This window comes from Scyliorhinus torazame, chromosome 8 (assembly GCF_047496885.1).
Source record: "Scyliorhinus torazame isolate Kashiwa2021f chromosome 8, sScyTor2.1, whole genome shotgun sequence".
Lineage (NCBI taxonomy): Eukaryota > Metazoa > Chordata > Chondrichthyes > Carcharhiniformes > Scyliorhinidae > Scyliorhinus > Scyliorhinus torazame.
Window position 1 is genome coordinate 71,486,550 of NC_092714.1, and position 17,197 is coordinate 71,503,746.

Below are 17,197 nucleotides of genomic sequence, written 5' to 3' on the forward strand. Positions count from 1 at the left end.
AAATATTAAAACATGCTGCTGTGCAGAGAGACCCGAGTGTGCGAGTGCATGAGTCACAAAAAGTTGGTTTACAGGTGCAACAGGCGATTAAGAAGGAAAATGGAGTTTTGTCCTTCATTGCTAGAGGGATGGAGTTCAAGACTAGGGAGGTTATGCTGCAATTGTATAAGGTGTTAGTGAGGCCACACCTGGAGTATTGTGTTCAGTTTTGGTCTCCTTACCTGAGAAAGGATGTACTGGCGCTGGAGGGTGTGCAGAGGAGATTCACTAGGTTAATCCCAGAGCTGAAGGGGTTGGATTACGAGGAGAGGTTGAGTAGACTGGGACTGTACTCATTGGAATTTAGAAGGATGCGGGGGGATCTTATAGAAACATAGAAAATTATGATGGGAATATAGAGGATAGATGCGGGCAGGTTGTTTCCACTGGCGGGTGAAAGCAGAACTAGGGGGCATCGCCTCAAAATAAGGGGAAGCAGATTTAGGACTGAGTTTAGGAGGAACTTCTTCACCCAAAGGGTTGTGAATCTATATAATTCCTTGCCCAGTGAAGCAGTTGAGGCTCCTTCATTAAATGTTTTTAAGATAAAGATAGATAGTTTTTTGAAGAATAAAGGGATTTAAGTGTTCTGGTGTTCGGACCGGAAAGTAGAGCCAAGTCCACAAAAGATCAGCCATGATCTCATTAAATAGTGGAGCAGACTTGAGGGGCAAGATGGCCTCCTCGTTCTTATGTTCTAAATATATTTATTTTACTGGAAGGTAAGTAAACCTGACAATAATTGGGTCTGGAATAATTTAATAGGATATAGCTGTATTTTAAACTGGAGACTGTTTATATCACTGGATGGCAGCATTTGCTAGTTTTATCAGGAACCTGATTCCTCATCAAAGATCACTTTGCTATTCATTTTGTTTCAACTTTTAAGGTCATTTGAAAATATCTGATTGCTGAAATTTAAAAAAATTTTTTTGCATGTGGTTCTGAGAGGAGAATACAAATGGGGGGAAATGGATCAGAAGCAAAAGTGTGCAGAGCACTTTTCTCAATCATATGGTTAATTCACTAAACGTTGTGGGTATTAAACATTTTGAGAAGTAAAAGTATAAACACAACATGCAATGTCCTTTAGTGTCTTGTCTCTGGGAGCATGCTATAAATTAATTTTGTCATAATTAAGTAACTAATCAATCAAACATGCCTGAACTTGACACTATTTTGTGAGGACTTGATTTGGAACAGTAATTATGATGTGTCTTGGATTTTCATTGTCCGAAATGGGCACAAAGTTGAATTTGGAAGTGTGACTTTAAACTGTGAAAGGGTGCGTGACATGATATTGGTTAGGACACACAATAAAGGCCCATGACCTTTCAGCAAATGTAACCTATATCTGAAATGGTGGCTTTTTCTGCAACAGGCCTCCTTGCATGCCAAACATTATTTCCTTAACTCACCCAGCACATCATGGTATGTTAGTAAGTCATTTTCAGAAGCAGTATGTAAAGGCATTCCCACCTCCATTTAAATAGGAGGTTGATAAACAGGAAGAAGTACTGGGATTTCTGTGAATTGCTGGGTTCCTATTGGTGCAGGGAATTATAGACTTTATACACATAGCCCAGGGCACTTATCCATCAGGAAGCAGCTCTGTTTCTGAACAGGAAGGGACTTCCATTCACTTAGTCTGCAATCTGTTTGTGACCACAAATAATGAGTCATATAAGCTTATGATCATGGTTTCCTTTAGTAATCATGATTCATACACACAGCAGCACTCCTCAATATCCCTCTGTTCCATTCAGTTTGAATATTCCTCAGTTCCACCCAGATTGGCATCTAGTTAACAATGGCTATCCTCTTTCTACAACTGGCTAATGTTATTCTTGCCCCCGAGTCAGATATTGTGGGTTTAGCCCAAGTCCAGAGACTTGACCACGCAATCTAGGCTGTCATCCCATTTCTGTACTTTGAAAAGTGCTGTAATCATCTGTGCATTCATGGAACTATTTCAAAGACATGCAAGACATTCTCCTCGGTTTTCTAATCATTATTTATCCCTCAACCAACATCACTGAATCAGATTATCTAGTCATTATCTTGTTGCTGTTTGTGTGACCCTGTTGTGTACAAATTGGCTCCTGTGTTTCCTACACTGCATAACTGGACTTCAAAGGTACTTCATTGTCTGTAAAACTACTTGGGACAAATGAAGGTTGTGAAAGACACCATATAAGTGCATTTTTTTATTATTTGTTCATGGGATGTGGGCATCACTGGCAAGCCTAGCATTTATTGCCCATCCCTAATTACCCTTGAGAACATGATGGTGAGCCACTCTCTGTTGTAGTCCTTTTAATGCAGGCACACCCAGAGTGCTGTTTGGGAGGCGGGGTGGTGGTGAGGTGTTTCAGGATTTTGACTCCGCAAAATACCATTCCATCATCATTCTAAGTGCGGCATGGTAGCACAGTGGTTTGCACTGTTGCTTCACAGCTCCAGGTTCGACTCCCGGCTTGGGTCACTGTCTATGCGGAGTCTGCACATTCTCCCAGTGTCTGTGTTTCCTCCGGGTGCTCCGGTTTCCTTCCACAGTCCAAAGATGTGCAGGTTAGGTGGATTGGCTATATTAAATCGCCCTTAGTGTCAACCCCTTAGGTGGGGTTCCTTTATTACGAGGATAGGGTGGAGCTTCAGTGGGGTGCTCTTTAAAAGGGCCGGTGCAGACTTAATGGGCCGAATGGCCTCCTTCTGCAATGTAAATTCTATGATTCGCTTTGTCATGTCCAACAAAGTCCTTGAATGTTCATCCTTCCTGGAATTCCATGCTTGAATCTTTACAATTGTGACAAATGCGTGATTTTAGATCTATTGGATTATAAACATTTGGCAATTTAAGAGTTAACAGCCTGGGTTAGCATGTGTTTGACTGCAGTAGTCGTATTTTTAAAATAATTTTGTTTTGCAAGACCAGAAGCTTTTAGGAGTCAGAAGTGAAATCGTAAAAGCCAGGGCTACTGCACTATTGTTTGACTAAGGGGTGTCCCTGGGGAGTTAGTGTTTTCAGCCTTGGGAGTTCAGCTTGGGGAGATTATGTCATTGCTGGGTGAAACTAAGGTATTCAAACATTTTGAGAAAGCTGTGGAGTTGAGTTCTGTCCTGGCTAACAGTGAGTCCACAAGTGTAAGGTCTTTAGCTCTCACAGTAGGATAGTTTAAAACATATATTTAAAGCTGTACAGACTTTGTAATGTTCTTATTGGATAGCCTAATTTATTACAAGAACATTTGTTGTTTAAAGTTATAAACGATTTATTAACTTTAACTGTGGGTAAACTATATACAAAACAGATGAAAAACAGCAAAATCATGCGAAGCAACCTCACTCTTCAACTTCCTCCAGCCAGTCTGATGACAGCTGACTTTAACCTTCAATATAAAAATTGGCAAATCATGTTGCAGATGTACAGGACCTTAGTTAGGCCTCATTTGAAATATTGTGTACAATTCTGGTTGCCACACTACCAGACGGATGAGGGTGCTTTGGAGAGGGTACAGAAGCGGCTTACTAGGATGTTGCCTGGCACGGAGGACATCAGCTATGACGAGAGATTAGATAAACTCGGTCTGTTCTCACTGGAACGACTGAGGTTGAGAGGTGACCTGATAGAGGTCTACAAGATTCTGAATGGCATGGACAGAGTGGATAGTCAGATGCTCTTTCCTAGGGTGGGAGAGTCAAGTACTAGAGGACATGGGTTTAAAGTACGTGGGTAAAAGTTTAGAACAGATGTGCAAGGCAAGTTTTTTTACAGAGGGTGGTAAATATATGGAACGCGCTGCCTGGGGATGTGGTGGGAGCAGGTACGAAGTGGCATTTAAGGGCATCTACACAAATACATGAATAGGGTGGAATGGAAGGATATGGACTCCTTAAGTACATACGGTAAGGCAGGTACCATGGTTGGCGCAGGCTTGGAGCGAGAAAGGGCCTGTTCCTGTGCTGTATTGTTCTTTGTTCTTTCTTTGTTCACTTTTATACTAGTGAGACTCCTAGTGGTCAGTCAGTGAATCACAACACCATCATGATATCTCTACAGACTTGTCGGAGGACAATGGGCAAGCTGTAACAACAGCTTTTTGAAGATATCCAGCCAGAAGTCTGCAGGGGGTTCTAATAGAAGCTAAATCTGTTCTGGAAAGCTGCGCCATTGGGATGTAGGATGATTGAGAGCTGTATGCTTTTTCTTTCTTTGGCTTAATTGATAATAGAGATAGTAATTAAGGGTATTGTATTATACTGTATTGAGTAGTTTTGTTTCAGCGGCAACTGTAAGCTATTTCTCCATTCTATCACGCCTGGAGTGAAGTATTCTTTCCACACAGTCTTACAAAATAAACTAGAATATTGGGGTTTCGGTCCAGTATCCTAGCCACTGTTTGGGTCTGGTCTGGGATCGTAATAGCAAACGGGTTTCTGCCCATACAAACATAGCCATTATCAAAGGCTCATAGTGAATTTTCCCTCATCGTCCCTCTTGACCTGCCTGCAGCCTTTGATAAAGACATCCTATCCTCTTCCAACAACACACCACTGTTGTCCAGCTGGTGGGACTGCTGTTGCCTGGTTCCACTCTTATGTAATCATATCAAGGGTTTCATTTGCTTGCAATGTCATTTCTTTTTACTCCCACACCATTCCCACCTGTGACCCCCAAAGATCTGTCCTTGGCTCCTTCCTATTTCTCATCTACATATATGCTGCTGGCACATAGCTCTACCTCGCGACTCCTCCACCATTACTAAATTGTCAGACCACTTATCTGATATCCAGTAATGGGAGAACAGATATTTCCTCCAATTAACCATCGGGAAGATGGAAATAATTTTTTTTTTTGACCCTGCTCCAAACTCCATTCGCTATCTCTCAACTTCAGCTATCTCCCTGACAATTGTCTGAGATTAATCCAGACTGACCCTGCGATGAGCTTCTGACCACATATATATGCCATCAAGAAGACTGCTTATTTTAACCTTTGTAACTCCACCACCCAGTTATTAACCTTGTTTTCAAACCCCTCTAGGGCTTTGCTCCTATTTATCTTTGTAATTTCATCTATCATCACAACCCTTCAAGATATGGACACATATATTCAATTTAGCCTCTTGTTTGAATCCAATTTTTAACTGCTCTAGCACTGGGGACTGTGACTTCAGTTGCCCTAAAATCTGGAACTCCCTCCTAATACCTGACCCCCCCCCCCCCCCTCTCTCTCTCTCTACACTCCATAAAACTTACCTCTTTAACCATTAGCCATGTTTTTGGTTATCTGACCTAATATCTCATGCTTTATAATGCTCGCGTGAAGTGTTGTGTGACATTTGACTACATTAAAAGCACTATATAAATGCATGTTGTTTAATTGTATGCTGATGGTGAAAATTAACTAGTGATTTACCTGAATCCCTATAAGTAGACACAGACTGAAACTGTGGTTGGTGGGGTTAGGAAACAAATGTATGTTTCATGTAACTCTAAAGTAAATACTGTGTGTATAGATTGGCTCCAGTTCTATCCTTCAGTATTGGTTTACTGGGGGAAAGCAGTAGGGATCTGTCCTTTGTGCTTACTAGACTACGCAGAGGTCCTCTGTAGATGACGCTGACAACCAAGGGAGGGATGGGTAATGAAAGGGTATAAGCAAATAAGACGAAGGGAACAAAAGAATATAAATAAGATGTGATGGGAGGAAGTTTGTGTAGAGCATAAATATCTGCTTCAATCTATTGGGTCGAATGGCTTGTTTTCTTTACAAGCTCTATGTAATTACAGAATAATGAAGAGCAAACCTCCTAACTCATCTTGATTATCATGGTGAACTCATTGAACTCGTTCCTGTATTAAGCTATTCTCTAAGGAATATACTTGCATTTCTCTGCCACTTGTGTCTACTCTTAATGAGCAGTTTGTTTGGAATTTTTCTTGTCACCAAGTTGATAGAAGATATCTCCTCCTCTGAAGCAGTGTCTGAAAACCACTAGCAGCTTCTCCTATGCCTACCATTGTCTACAAATGGTTGTTTGCAGCTGAAGAGCATTTTCTCTTTCAGAGATACTTTAAATTACTTTATGAAAACACAAAATTGACCACCAAGAGCAAGTTGCCAATTGACTGCTGGAAGTCTACCCGTTTTATTGTAATGAATGAGTTGCATGAATTTGGGAGTGTTGTTATGGCATATGTTCTTGAGTGTGCTTAAGAGTATGATAATGATTCTGCACATAGAAATACAGTCTCAACAATTTCTACCCCATTATGCTGTGATCAGCACCCTCACTCCTCATGTAGAACTATTTCTAGGATTTGGAAATAATTTTCCATAGCATGGTGGTTATCAATAAAGCAAATGTGCTAGTGAAGGAAATGATTCACAACATTTTATATTGATTATTGTCACGGATAGTAATCCAGAGACCATGGGGAAATGCTCTGGGGACCCAGGTTCGCACCCCACCACGGATCGTGAAATTTGAATTCCATAATATCTGCAATGATAATGTCCTTGTAACCATTTTTGATTGTCATAAAGACCCATCTGTTCATTAAAGTCCTTTAGGGAAGAAAATCTGCTGCCTTAACCTGCACTGGCCTACATTTGACTCCAGACCCACAGCAAGTCATGTCACAGTTATACAGAACCTTGGTAAGGCCGCACTTGGAATATTCCACACAATTCTGGTCAACACACTAACAGGAGGATGTGGAGGTTTTGGAGAGGGTGCAGAGGAGGTTTATCAGGATGTTGCCTGGTTTGGATGGTGTTAGCTATGCAGAGAGGCTGAATAGACGCGGACTGTTTTCATTAGAATAACAGAGGTCGAGGGGCGACATGATAGAGGTCTACAAGATTATGAGGGGCATGTATAGAATGGATGGGCAGGCACTCTTTCCCAGAGTGGAGGGGTCAGTCACTAAGGGGCTTATGGTTTAAGGTCCATGGGACAAAGTTTAGAGGAGATGTGTGATGCAGGTTTTTTACACAGAGGTGGTGAGTGCCAGGAACACGCTGCCTGGGGAGGTTGTGGAAGCAGATACATTAATGGCGTTGAAAAGGCATCTCGACAAATACATGGATAGGATGGGTATAATATATGGCACTTGGAAGTGCTGAGGGTTTTGGTCAAGGATGGTATCGTGATCGGAAGAGGTTTGGAGGGCCTGTCCCTGTGCTGTAGTGTACTTTGTTCAATGTCTTTGACTCTTAAATGCCTCTGAAATGCTACTCAGTTCAACGGCAAATATTGATGGGCAATAAATGCTGGCCTAGCCAGTGCTGGCTACATCCCATGAATGACTTTTCTTCAATCCCGAGATGACAATTATGGAATATGATTTCCAGTTTTGGCAACTGACTAAAAATGGGTACAATTGCATTAGAAAGGCTTTGTAGAAATGACCAGGATGATCTCTGGCCTTAGACTCCATTGTGAAGGAAAGCTAAACTTGCCTAGTTCATAAGTGTATCATATGTGACTGGAAGGTTATGTTTCCCATTCATTTATTTATATTTAAAAGTGCATAAAATCTATATTGGAACAAATTTTCAAATTTGTTTTGTTTAATTAAAATACATAAATGCATAGCATTAAAGTTCTTTCAGTGCCAAATCTATCGTACATGTGGTTACTTTATGTATATTTAAATGTTTTACGAGTGAATCCAGGAATTTCTTACAAATGTTGTGTTCCTGATTTTGACCCCCAAGGTTTTTCATGGACTTCTCTTTCTCATGCTATCCCTTGCCATTACAGGGGCATCTTATTTATGCTGATGTTGGATAAGTTCTAGTTTCCGTTGAAGGAGGACAAAGGCTTTTAAAAAAGGCCGTTGGTCCCCAACATCAACACATACACTTGTCACCAACTCTACTTGCCTTCCCTACCACTATCTCGGGATGAACCAGACTATTTGAAAACCTAATGTCCTATTTGACCTCAAACCATATACAAATCCATATCCTTTCCATCATTCTTCCACCTCCTTAACATTGCTAATCTCTAACCCATCTCTCTGTATCTTTGTATTCTTGCCTTTGTAATAGCGGAGGGTGGCGGTAACAACATTACATTCTTCTATTAGACGTAAACCTACCAATCACACAACAAGGATTGGTGAAACAATCATGTTGGTTCTTTATTTGAAGATTAGATGATATATAAATATTATTAACTCGGAGGCTAAATATACATGTCTGAATCCTACCACCTACTGCTGTGGACTGAATACAAGTCATGGAACTAATATATCACACCCTGTGACAAAGTGGTAGTGATTGACCAGAGTTTAAGATACAGTTCCTTAAAGGTATATATACATCAAATCACAACAACAATACTCTTCTGGCCAACCTCCTATCCGCTACACACTGAACTCCAGCTAATCCAAAATTCTTCTGCTGACATTTTATCCTTTTTATGTAGTTTCTTTCAACCCTGTCCTTTGTGACTTACATTTTAAATTGTCTCCCAGTCCCGTGCCTCCAATTTAAAAGGTTCATCCTCGTCTTTAAATCCCTTCACATTCTCCCTTCTACCTATTTCTGGACTTTCTCATCCATATGCACCTTGTTATTTTGCAATTTTAGGTTGCTATCTCAAAATTTGTGGTTGCACAGGTGACTTTAATCTTGTATGTGTTATCTGTGATTATTTAACTACACCAATATATCAAATTTTGGGATACTTCATAGTGGTAGAATTTACAGTGCAGAAGGAGGCCATTCGGCCCATCGAGTCTGCACCAGCTCTTGGAAAGAGCACGCTACCCAAGGTCAACACCTCCACCCTATCCCCATAACCCAGTAACCCCATCCAACACTAAGGGCAATGTTGGACACTAAGGGCAATTTATCATGGCCAATCCACCTAACCTGCACATCTTTGGACTGTGGGAGGAAACCGGAGCACCCGGAGGAAACCCACACACACACACGGGGAGGATGTGCAGACTCCGCACAGACAGTGACCCAAGCCGGAATCGAACCTGGGACCCTGGAGCTGTGAAGCAATTGTGCTATCCACAATGCTACCGTGCTGGTAGAAACAGCAGTTTAGATGAACAACATCACCTTTTCTTCCAGACATTTAATGTCCTGTCACGCTGCTGTAATGCAAGTTATGAGACTAATATATCAATAAAATTGCAGTTATGTAACTATATTGTGCCAATTTACATCAAAGACTCCAGCTAATATTGACTGGAAATATAGGTATAAATTTGTCAGGTAGGCGTGCAAAATTGAGTTAGCTAATCAGTAACCCAATTTGGAATTGTTCTATTTTTCTTATGCATTTTGTTGCATTAGTGACTGATGGCTATTGGTCAGGATACACTGAACTCCACAGTTCTCTTACAAATTGTATTGTAAGATCTTTTATGTCCCGCTGGACCTTGATTAAACATTTCATTCAATAGATTGCTTCTCTAATACTGCAGCACTCCCTTAGTATTACCCTAATGCACCAATTAAAATGTCTAAACTGGGACTCAACTTTGATCCTGTGCTGATACCACTGGGCCAAGGCTTGAAAGGTGATTTATGTCAGTGTTGCACTTGCCCTGTTCAGGGATGAAGTAACCTGGCTGATTGAATCTCCATTCTTTTAGTCTATTGAATTGTATGTTGGTGGTCCAGTATTCCGTTCCACCATGATTCACTCTGCAAAGATTTAGGGAGCATTACTACCTGACTTTCCACAGCGAAGGAGGACCTGTCATTATGTATATATGTCTTTTAGCTCAAAAATTATTTTTTTCTCGTTTGTTGATCTGCGAACTTACTGTAACATTAGTTTAATAAATTATATCTTTTCCAATTTTATATGACTATCTTAGACACATTTTTGCTTATAGTGGGTACTCTGGTATTATCTATTGGGACTAGGAAAATCACTTAGTCTTTATGTACAATTCATTTAACCCGACAAGCCCCTAATTTTAACCCATCTTATTTGATGAGAAGATGGATGCCTTATGTCTGCTGCCACTTTCACTCCTAGGTTTTGGGAGGCTTTGGATGCCTGGACCAGACCCCAATAGTTTCTAGGATACGAGACAGATTAATATTATTTAATTTGTAAGACTGAGGAATGGATACTTTGCCCCATGAGTGATTCCATGCACACATAGGGATAGGGTATATTAAAACTAGCTTATTTACTAACACAGTATTACTAACTTATATCATAAAGAAAATAGCTTACAATTACCAGTTAAGCAATACTTAACAATAACATTAACATAACTGCTATCTTCCCAGGAATTCTTGCTGTAAAGAGATGTCTTGGATAAGCCACTTTGAGAGAGCGAGATCCTTCAGAAAACAGATTGCAGACTGTGTCAACTACTGTTTAACATGCCAGCCTTTTCAGAAACTGCTGTTCTGTTCACAGACAAAAATCTTTAGAACTAAACTGCTTTGAGAGAAACTGCTAGCCTGTTCACAGACAGATCTTTTTTTTTCTTATTTTATTAAGGGGCAATTTAGTGTGGCCAATCTGCCTACCCTGTACATAACTGGAGTGTGGGGGTGAGATCCACGCAGACTAGAGGAGAATTTGCAAACTCCACACACACACACTGACCCGGAGCTGGGATTAAACTTGGGTCCTCGGCACTGTGAGGCAGCAGTGCTAACCACTGCACCACTGTGTCACCCTTCAGCCAAATCTAAACTGAATTCCAACACCTGACTGCTTCAGTGTCTGGCTCCTCCAATTAACTGCATCTTAGTAAAGCCAAACACAATGGGTGTGATTTAATGGTCCCGAAAAGCTGCTCGCCGCAGTGCAGTGTGGCCGATAAAAGCCGGGAGACCCCACTCCTGGGATCTACCTGGCTCGCAACGCTTTGCGAGATCTAACGCGATCTTGTGAGCCAATGCGATATCATTTAGCACATTTGTGTATTAAAACAAGACAATTAGTCTTACTCTGATGTGCAGGTTCCTGAGTTACCCGAGGCGTGGGATCGATCTCCCTTGCCTCGGAAGCCTTGAGCGAGCGCCGTTCAATTCTGGTCTCCACAAACTGGGACCTGATGGAACGGCAGTCGGGAAGTGGGGTCTCCCAGGGGATTGGATACTCTAGGTGCATGCCCTTTGGGCAGGATGGCACCCTAACACTGCTGGTAACAGCTTGGCATTGTCAGAGTGCCAGGTTGGCACTACCGGGTGCCAGCTGGCATTTTTGCTCGGGCACATTTGTGCTGGGGTGCCCTGTGTTGGTGTTGGGGGATTGCGGGGGTGGGCGACGACCCTCCCATAGTGCGTTGGTTTTTTGGGGGGGGGGGGTTCGGATAGTACGTTGAGGCTTGGGGGGCGGGGGGGGGGGGGGGCAGGGTCAGGGTTCTTTCCGGGGACTCGGAGATCGCAATGGCGTACCGATCTCTCGCTACATTGAGGAGTTCCTACAAGTGGAGCTCCTCAGTGTATAAAATGGGGCTATGTGCGACCTTGGCCACACCTTCCCAGTGAGGCCCCTTATTAAATGAGAGGTGCGTTTTATAGCCTTATGTTTCTCGGCAATGTGCATCGGGAAACTGGCTTTGGGACTTTGTTCCCATTTAGTTAAATCATGTTCATTGTCGCTAATTACATACTCCGAGGAAACCTTTATATAAACAAAATTCCTTTTGCCCAAATTCAGGTAGACAATATACATGGTTAGGAAGAGCGGCACGGTAGTACAGTGGTTAGCACTGGTGCTTCATAGAGCCAGGAACCCGGGTTCGATTCCCAGCTTGGGTCACTGTCTGTGCAGAGTCTGCACGTTCTCCCTGTGTCTGCGTGGGTTTCCTCCTCGTTCTTCGGTTTCCTCCCACAATTCCCGAAAGATGTGCTTGTTAGGTGAATTGGACATTCTGAATTCTCCCTGTGGCGACTAGGGGATTTTCACAGTAAATTTATTGCAGTGTTAATGTAAGCCTACTTGTGACACTAATAAAGATGATTATTATTATTGATCTTACATTTATGATGCTTTAATTGCCCCTTTGTAGCCAAAATGTCTGTCATTTAAACCAGGACTTAAAAGGAATAGTGCTGCAGTCAGATACTTACTAACCCAGGCTTCTAACCCTTACTGCACCAAATATATATATAATACAATATATCTGAAATTCCTACATTCATCACAGGCGTCAAATACTCAAAACGTCTGAACCAATGACAATGTATGAATTCTTACCTTGGACCGGTTATGCACAGCTTATGAAGAAGATGTGGATAAGATTTAGGACCATAGGTGGCTGCAAGTCAGCTTTACAAATTCTTTTAAAGGTTGCCTGTGGACCAGGAAAATTAGAACTCAACACTAGGTCCCATAAGAAATCCTTGGATCTCCTTTGTCCTAGGAATCTCACCTCCTTACAGTGACCACAACCACCTGGAAATCTGTTCTCAAAACTTGCATTATGGTGGATAATTTTGTTGTGCCCCTGCTGTTGTGTGCTTTCCTGCTCCTGCCATTGTAATGTATCTGATAGGATGGGGTAAGAGTCAGCACTGGGATAACATAATGAGGCCTAGAGATTAATATGACCTGGGTTCATGCCAATTCATTGGTGTGAACTTTCTCCTTGCTTCAACTGCCCATTGTTTGATGCTTAGTGCATTTTTAAATCCGGGCTATATTTTACGATTGTGTTGCATGAATTAGGATGAGGGAACCTTTGACCTTTCATTAATACCTCAGTAAATTTTCTCCGTCGTTATTTGGTTTGTACAATCAATGGGATTGGTTTCATGAGCAATCCAGCGGTGTTATTGTTGACTTCAGCTACTCCCTATTAAGCCACCCTGAAAAGCTACAATTTTGAAGGAGTCAAATTGTGAATCCTGTGAATCCGATTGTGCATATTGTCAACTGGCAGCTCTGCAAGTGGATGGGGATCTTCAAAATACCTAATACTTGCAGAGGGAGCTTTCACATAGTGAATTTGTTTTTTTGTTATTTAAAAAATACTTCAACTGTTCTCCTTTCTTATCTGATATATTTGTTCTTTATTGTTTTGTAAATTTGTTTACTCCCCCTCAGTTCTCATGGCCTTACATTCCGTTTCTCTGATTTCCCAGTCTTTGCCCTTATCTTGTTTTTTTCAGCCATCAAAAACTGTATTTTGTTTTGAACTTTGTAGTTATTCTCATCATCTTGGTATTAGTTCCTGGTTGTTGTGATAGGTGCTGCCTCTTCAACGAAGGGCAGCACATAACGTTTTGGGGATTTGACGAAGATTGTTAAGACTTGAGTAGTGTTTCATGCTGATTGGTCTTCGTGACAGTGGTTTGTAGTGCTACTTAATTGTTAAATTATTAGTGTTCTTAAATTCATGTATTTCCATTTTGAGATATTTAATGCTGTATAATCGTTCTGAATTTCTATTCTATTCAACAATGCATTAAAATGAAACAATTTGGTCGAGTTTATGCTCGAACAAGGGACAAGAGTTCATTTGAAACCAAGTGAAATGAAGTATTTTAATTAGACGTTTGAAGTTCCAATTTGACGCCATTTTTGTACTCATTAAAAGGCAGATTCTGGGAGTTGTGCTTTCGATAATTTTGATAATGTAAGATCATTCAGTCCAGATTGTATTGCAGAAATTGTTTTTTAAAATTTTAGGTATTGTGATTAATGTGACACCAGCCATGCATTTAAAAGTAACGATTTAAACAAAAATATTTTTTTTCTGAATCTCTTCAAGATTGCTGTAGACTTAGGGTGGCACGTGACATAGTGGTTAGCACTGCTGTCTACGACGCTGAGGACCCGGGTTCGAATCCCGGCCCTGGGTCACTGTCCGTGTGGAGTTTTCACATTCTCCCCATGTCTGCATGGGTTTCACCCCCACAACCAAAGATATGAATGTTAGGTGGATTGTCCACGCTAAATTGGCCCTTATTTAAAGAAAGATTGCTGTAGACTTGATATCTGCAGCATTTTATCTGACTTTTTTAAAGAGAACTCTGATTTGTTGTCTTGGTTTCTCTCTGACAACTGCCACTGAAAGGAATGGTGCTTTTCAAAAAGGAAAGCTGAATACTATCTAATGTAGCTGCCATTAGGAGGATGCTGTTACTATTTCCATTGCTGCATACAGTATAATATTTTCTAATATGTAGCTCTCCCATGTATTTACAAATATGTGGAGCTGCATTTACATACTTATAGGTAAATTCACTTGAAACAGTTGATGAAATGAAAATCGCTTATTGTCACAAGTAGGCTTCAAATGAAGTTACTGTGAAAAGCCCCTAGTCGCCACATTCCGGCGCCTGTTTGGAGAAGCTGGTACGGGAATTGAACCGTGCTGCTGGCCTGCCCTGGTCTGCTTTCAATGCCAACGATTTAGCCCTGTGCTAAACTACACCAAATATACATCTTCCACGTGCACCAGACTGCATCACTCCCTGCAGACATGCAGTTCCAAATTCTTTAACTTGGCCTCTGGTACGTAGCGTCTCTCCCATTTTACACTCTGCAATTATTACCTGTGGGGTTCTGCATTTTAATTCAGACCCAGCTCACGAAACTCTCACAGTAGAATCTGGTTCGTAATTCTACCTATGTCATTGATTCCTAAGTGGGACCACAACAACTGGATTCCCCCGCCCCCGCATTCCAAATTCTTGTCCAGCACAAGGCGATTGTCCTGAAGGCTAGCACCAGGCAGACAATATAATCCTTGCAATTCCTGGTCATGGCTGCAGAGAACCATATCTATGCTCCATCCAAACTGTTCTGTCACTCACACATTCCTTTTCACTCCCCCTGTCAATGACTTCCTTTTTTTGGTCCATTGTGCCTTTGGACAGTTTGTTCATCCATCTTCCAACCTTTCCTCCCATCTACATGGGCATCAAATTTTCCAATCGGGTGAATAGTTGCAAAGGCGAGGCTCCTCCGGAACTGCACCTGGGGAGCCATGAGTTGATTGATTCACATTAGCACCCTCTGTCCCTGACCACTGGTCAGATCTGAACCACTTCCTTACCTAAACCAGATGAGTGCCTCCTGGATATAAGTGTCAAGGTAACTCTTTCCCCCTTCCTGAAACCATGTAATGTCTGCACCACGGACTGCAGTGCAACAACAGGGACTGATATTCCTTGAGATGCATGCACTTACTGTCAGTTTGGCTTTATGGGATAGCCGTTCTGTCTAGAAGCTCTCTCGTTCAGCAGTTGCAGCACATCATCTAAATGCCATCCACAACCAGCCTTGTTTTATTTAATTAATTTATTGCATGTAATTAATCAATTTAGTTTAAAATCAAAAAAATAAACTAATGAATGATCTAGTTTCACTGTTGGGACGATTCAATGAAATGTTTACCTGCAGATCTCCTATCTACTCATCTTCCTTGTCCTGTTATAACTTTTCCAAGCTGCTATTGGCCTAGTTGTCTTCCTAAGGACACTTATTTACTCAAAGGGCACATTGCTCTTATATTTAAATAAATGGTAAACACAGATCTAATTTCTCAGCTTCTAATGCTCCTCACTTTTCTGGCCGTGTCGTCACTTTCTAGTGTCCTCACTTGGTTAGCAGTAGCTCCTGTTCTCTGCTGCCTCTCCTTTTTAATCCCTGGTGCTTGAAGTTCGTAGTCTTTTCAACTGTCTACTGCTCACTGCTGCTGTTCCATTTCAACACTGGTGCGAGGGAGCTCTTTGGTGCTGTAATGACATTTTCAGGGCATTGATGTAAGCCAATTGTTACCTTTGCCAGGCTGTATATGCATAAAATTTGACAGCCTCCAAAAGGATCAAAATCATGGAATGATACGACACAGAGGCTATTTAGGTTAGCAATGTAGCTTTTTACCATGGATTTAGCACAGTGTAATTTGCAAATCTGTGGTGGTTCCTATAGCACCTGATGCTAACATTAAAAAGTGATATCTCCCCAAATAGTATGGGTATCCAGATCCCCCTTTACGACCCCGCTCCATCGGCACCTTCTTTACCAGTGGGGCTTTCCCCAAAAGCCCACGCAAACACCAAGATCAATGCATTAATCTTGCTAAAGAAGGCCTTTGGAATAAAAATCGGAAGATTCTGGAACACGGATAGAAACCTCGGGAGTACTGTCATCTTCATGGATCGCACCCGCCCCGCCAACGACAACGGGAGCATGTCCCACCTGTTAAAATCCTCCTTTTGCTCCACCAACCGGGCCAAATTCAAGCTGATCCCATCCACGCACCGCCTGAATGCCCAGATACCTGAAACTCACCCCCACTACCCTAAACAGTAGCTGGCCCAACCTCCTCTCTTGCCCCCTCGCCTGGAACGAACATACCTCACTCTTCCCCATGTTTAACTTATACCCAAAGAACCGGCCGAATTCTACTAAAATGTTCATGATACCTCCAATACTTACCAATGGGCCCGATATGTAGGGCAGCAGATCGTTCACATATAGCAAGACCCTGTGCTCCACTGCCCCCCGCACTATCCCTTTCCAATCCCTTGACTCTCTAAGCACCATTGCCGGTGGCTCTTTCGGCACGGAAAAGAGCAATGGGGGAGAGTGGGCATCCCCGCCTCATCCCACGATGCAGCCTTAAATACCCCAAACTCACCCGGTTCGTCCTTAGACTCACTGCCGGCACCTGACACAACAACTGGACCCAGTCCACAAACCCCTGCCCGAATCCGAACTACCCCAGTACATAGAACATAGAACATAGAACGATACAGCGCAGTACAGGCCCTTCGGCCCACGATGTTGCACCGAAACAAAAGCCATCTAACCTACACTATGCCATTATCATCCATATGCTTATCCAATAAACTTTTAAATGCCCTCAATGTTGGCGAGTTCACTACTGTTGCAAGTAGGGCATTCCACGGCCTCACCACTCTTTGCGTAAAGAACCTACCTCTGACCTCTGTCCTATATCTATTACCCCTCAGTTTAAAGCTATGTCCCCTTGTGCTAGCCATTTCCATCCGTGGGAGAAGGCTCTGACTGTCCACCCTATCTAACCCCCTGATCATTTTGTATGCCTCTATTAAGTCTCCTCTTAACCTTCTTTCTAACGAAAACAACCTCAAGTGCATCAGCCTTTCCTCATAATATTTCCCTCCATACCCGGCAACATCCTGGTAAATCTCCTCTGCACCCGCTCCAAAGCT

General features: G+C 42.1%; 1 protein-coding gene across 4 annotated transcripts in view; it reads left to right on the forward strand.

Moving 5' to 3' along the window:
* Positions 1-17,197, forward strand: part of nme7 (NME/NM23 family member 7) — a 325,065-nt gene that overhangs the window by 17,717 nt on the left and 290,151 nt on the right. Inside the window, exon 1 of one of the 4 annotated variants that reach the window (XM_072513810.1) lies at positions 6,609-6,703. The exons of the other annotated variants lie outside the window; for them this stretch is intronic. Within the exon in view, the coding sequence (XP_072369911.1) occupies positions 6,680-6,703 (24 nt within the window). The 5' untranslated portion in view covers positions 6,609-6,679. Of the gene's footprint in view, positions 1-6,608; positions 6,704-17,197 lie in introns of those variants that run through there. 4 annotated transcript variants of the gene reach the window in all.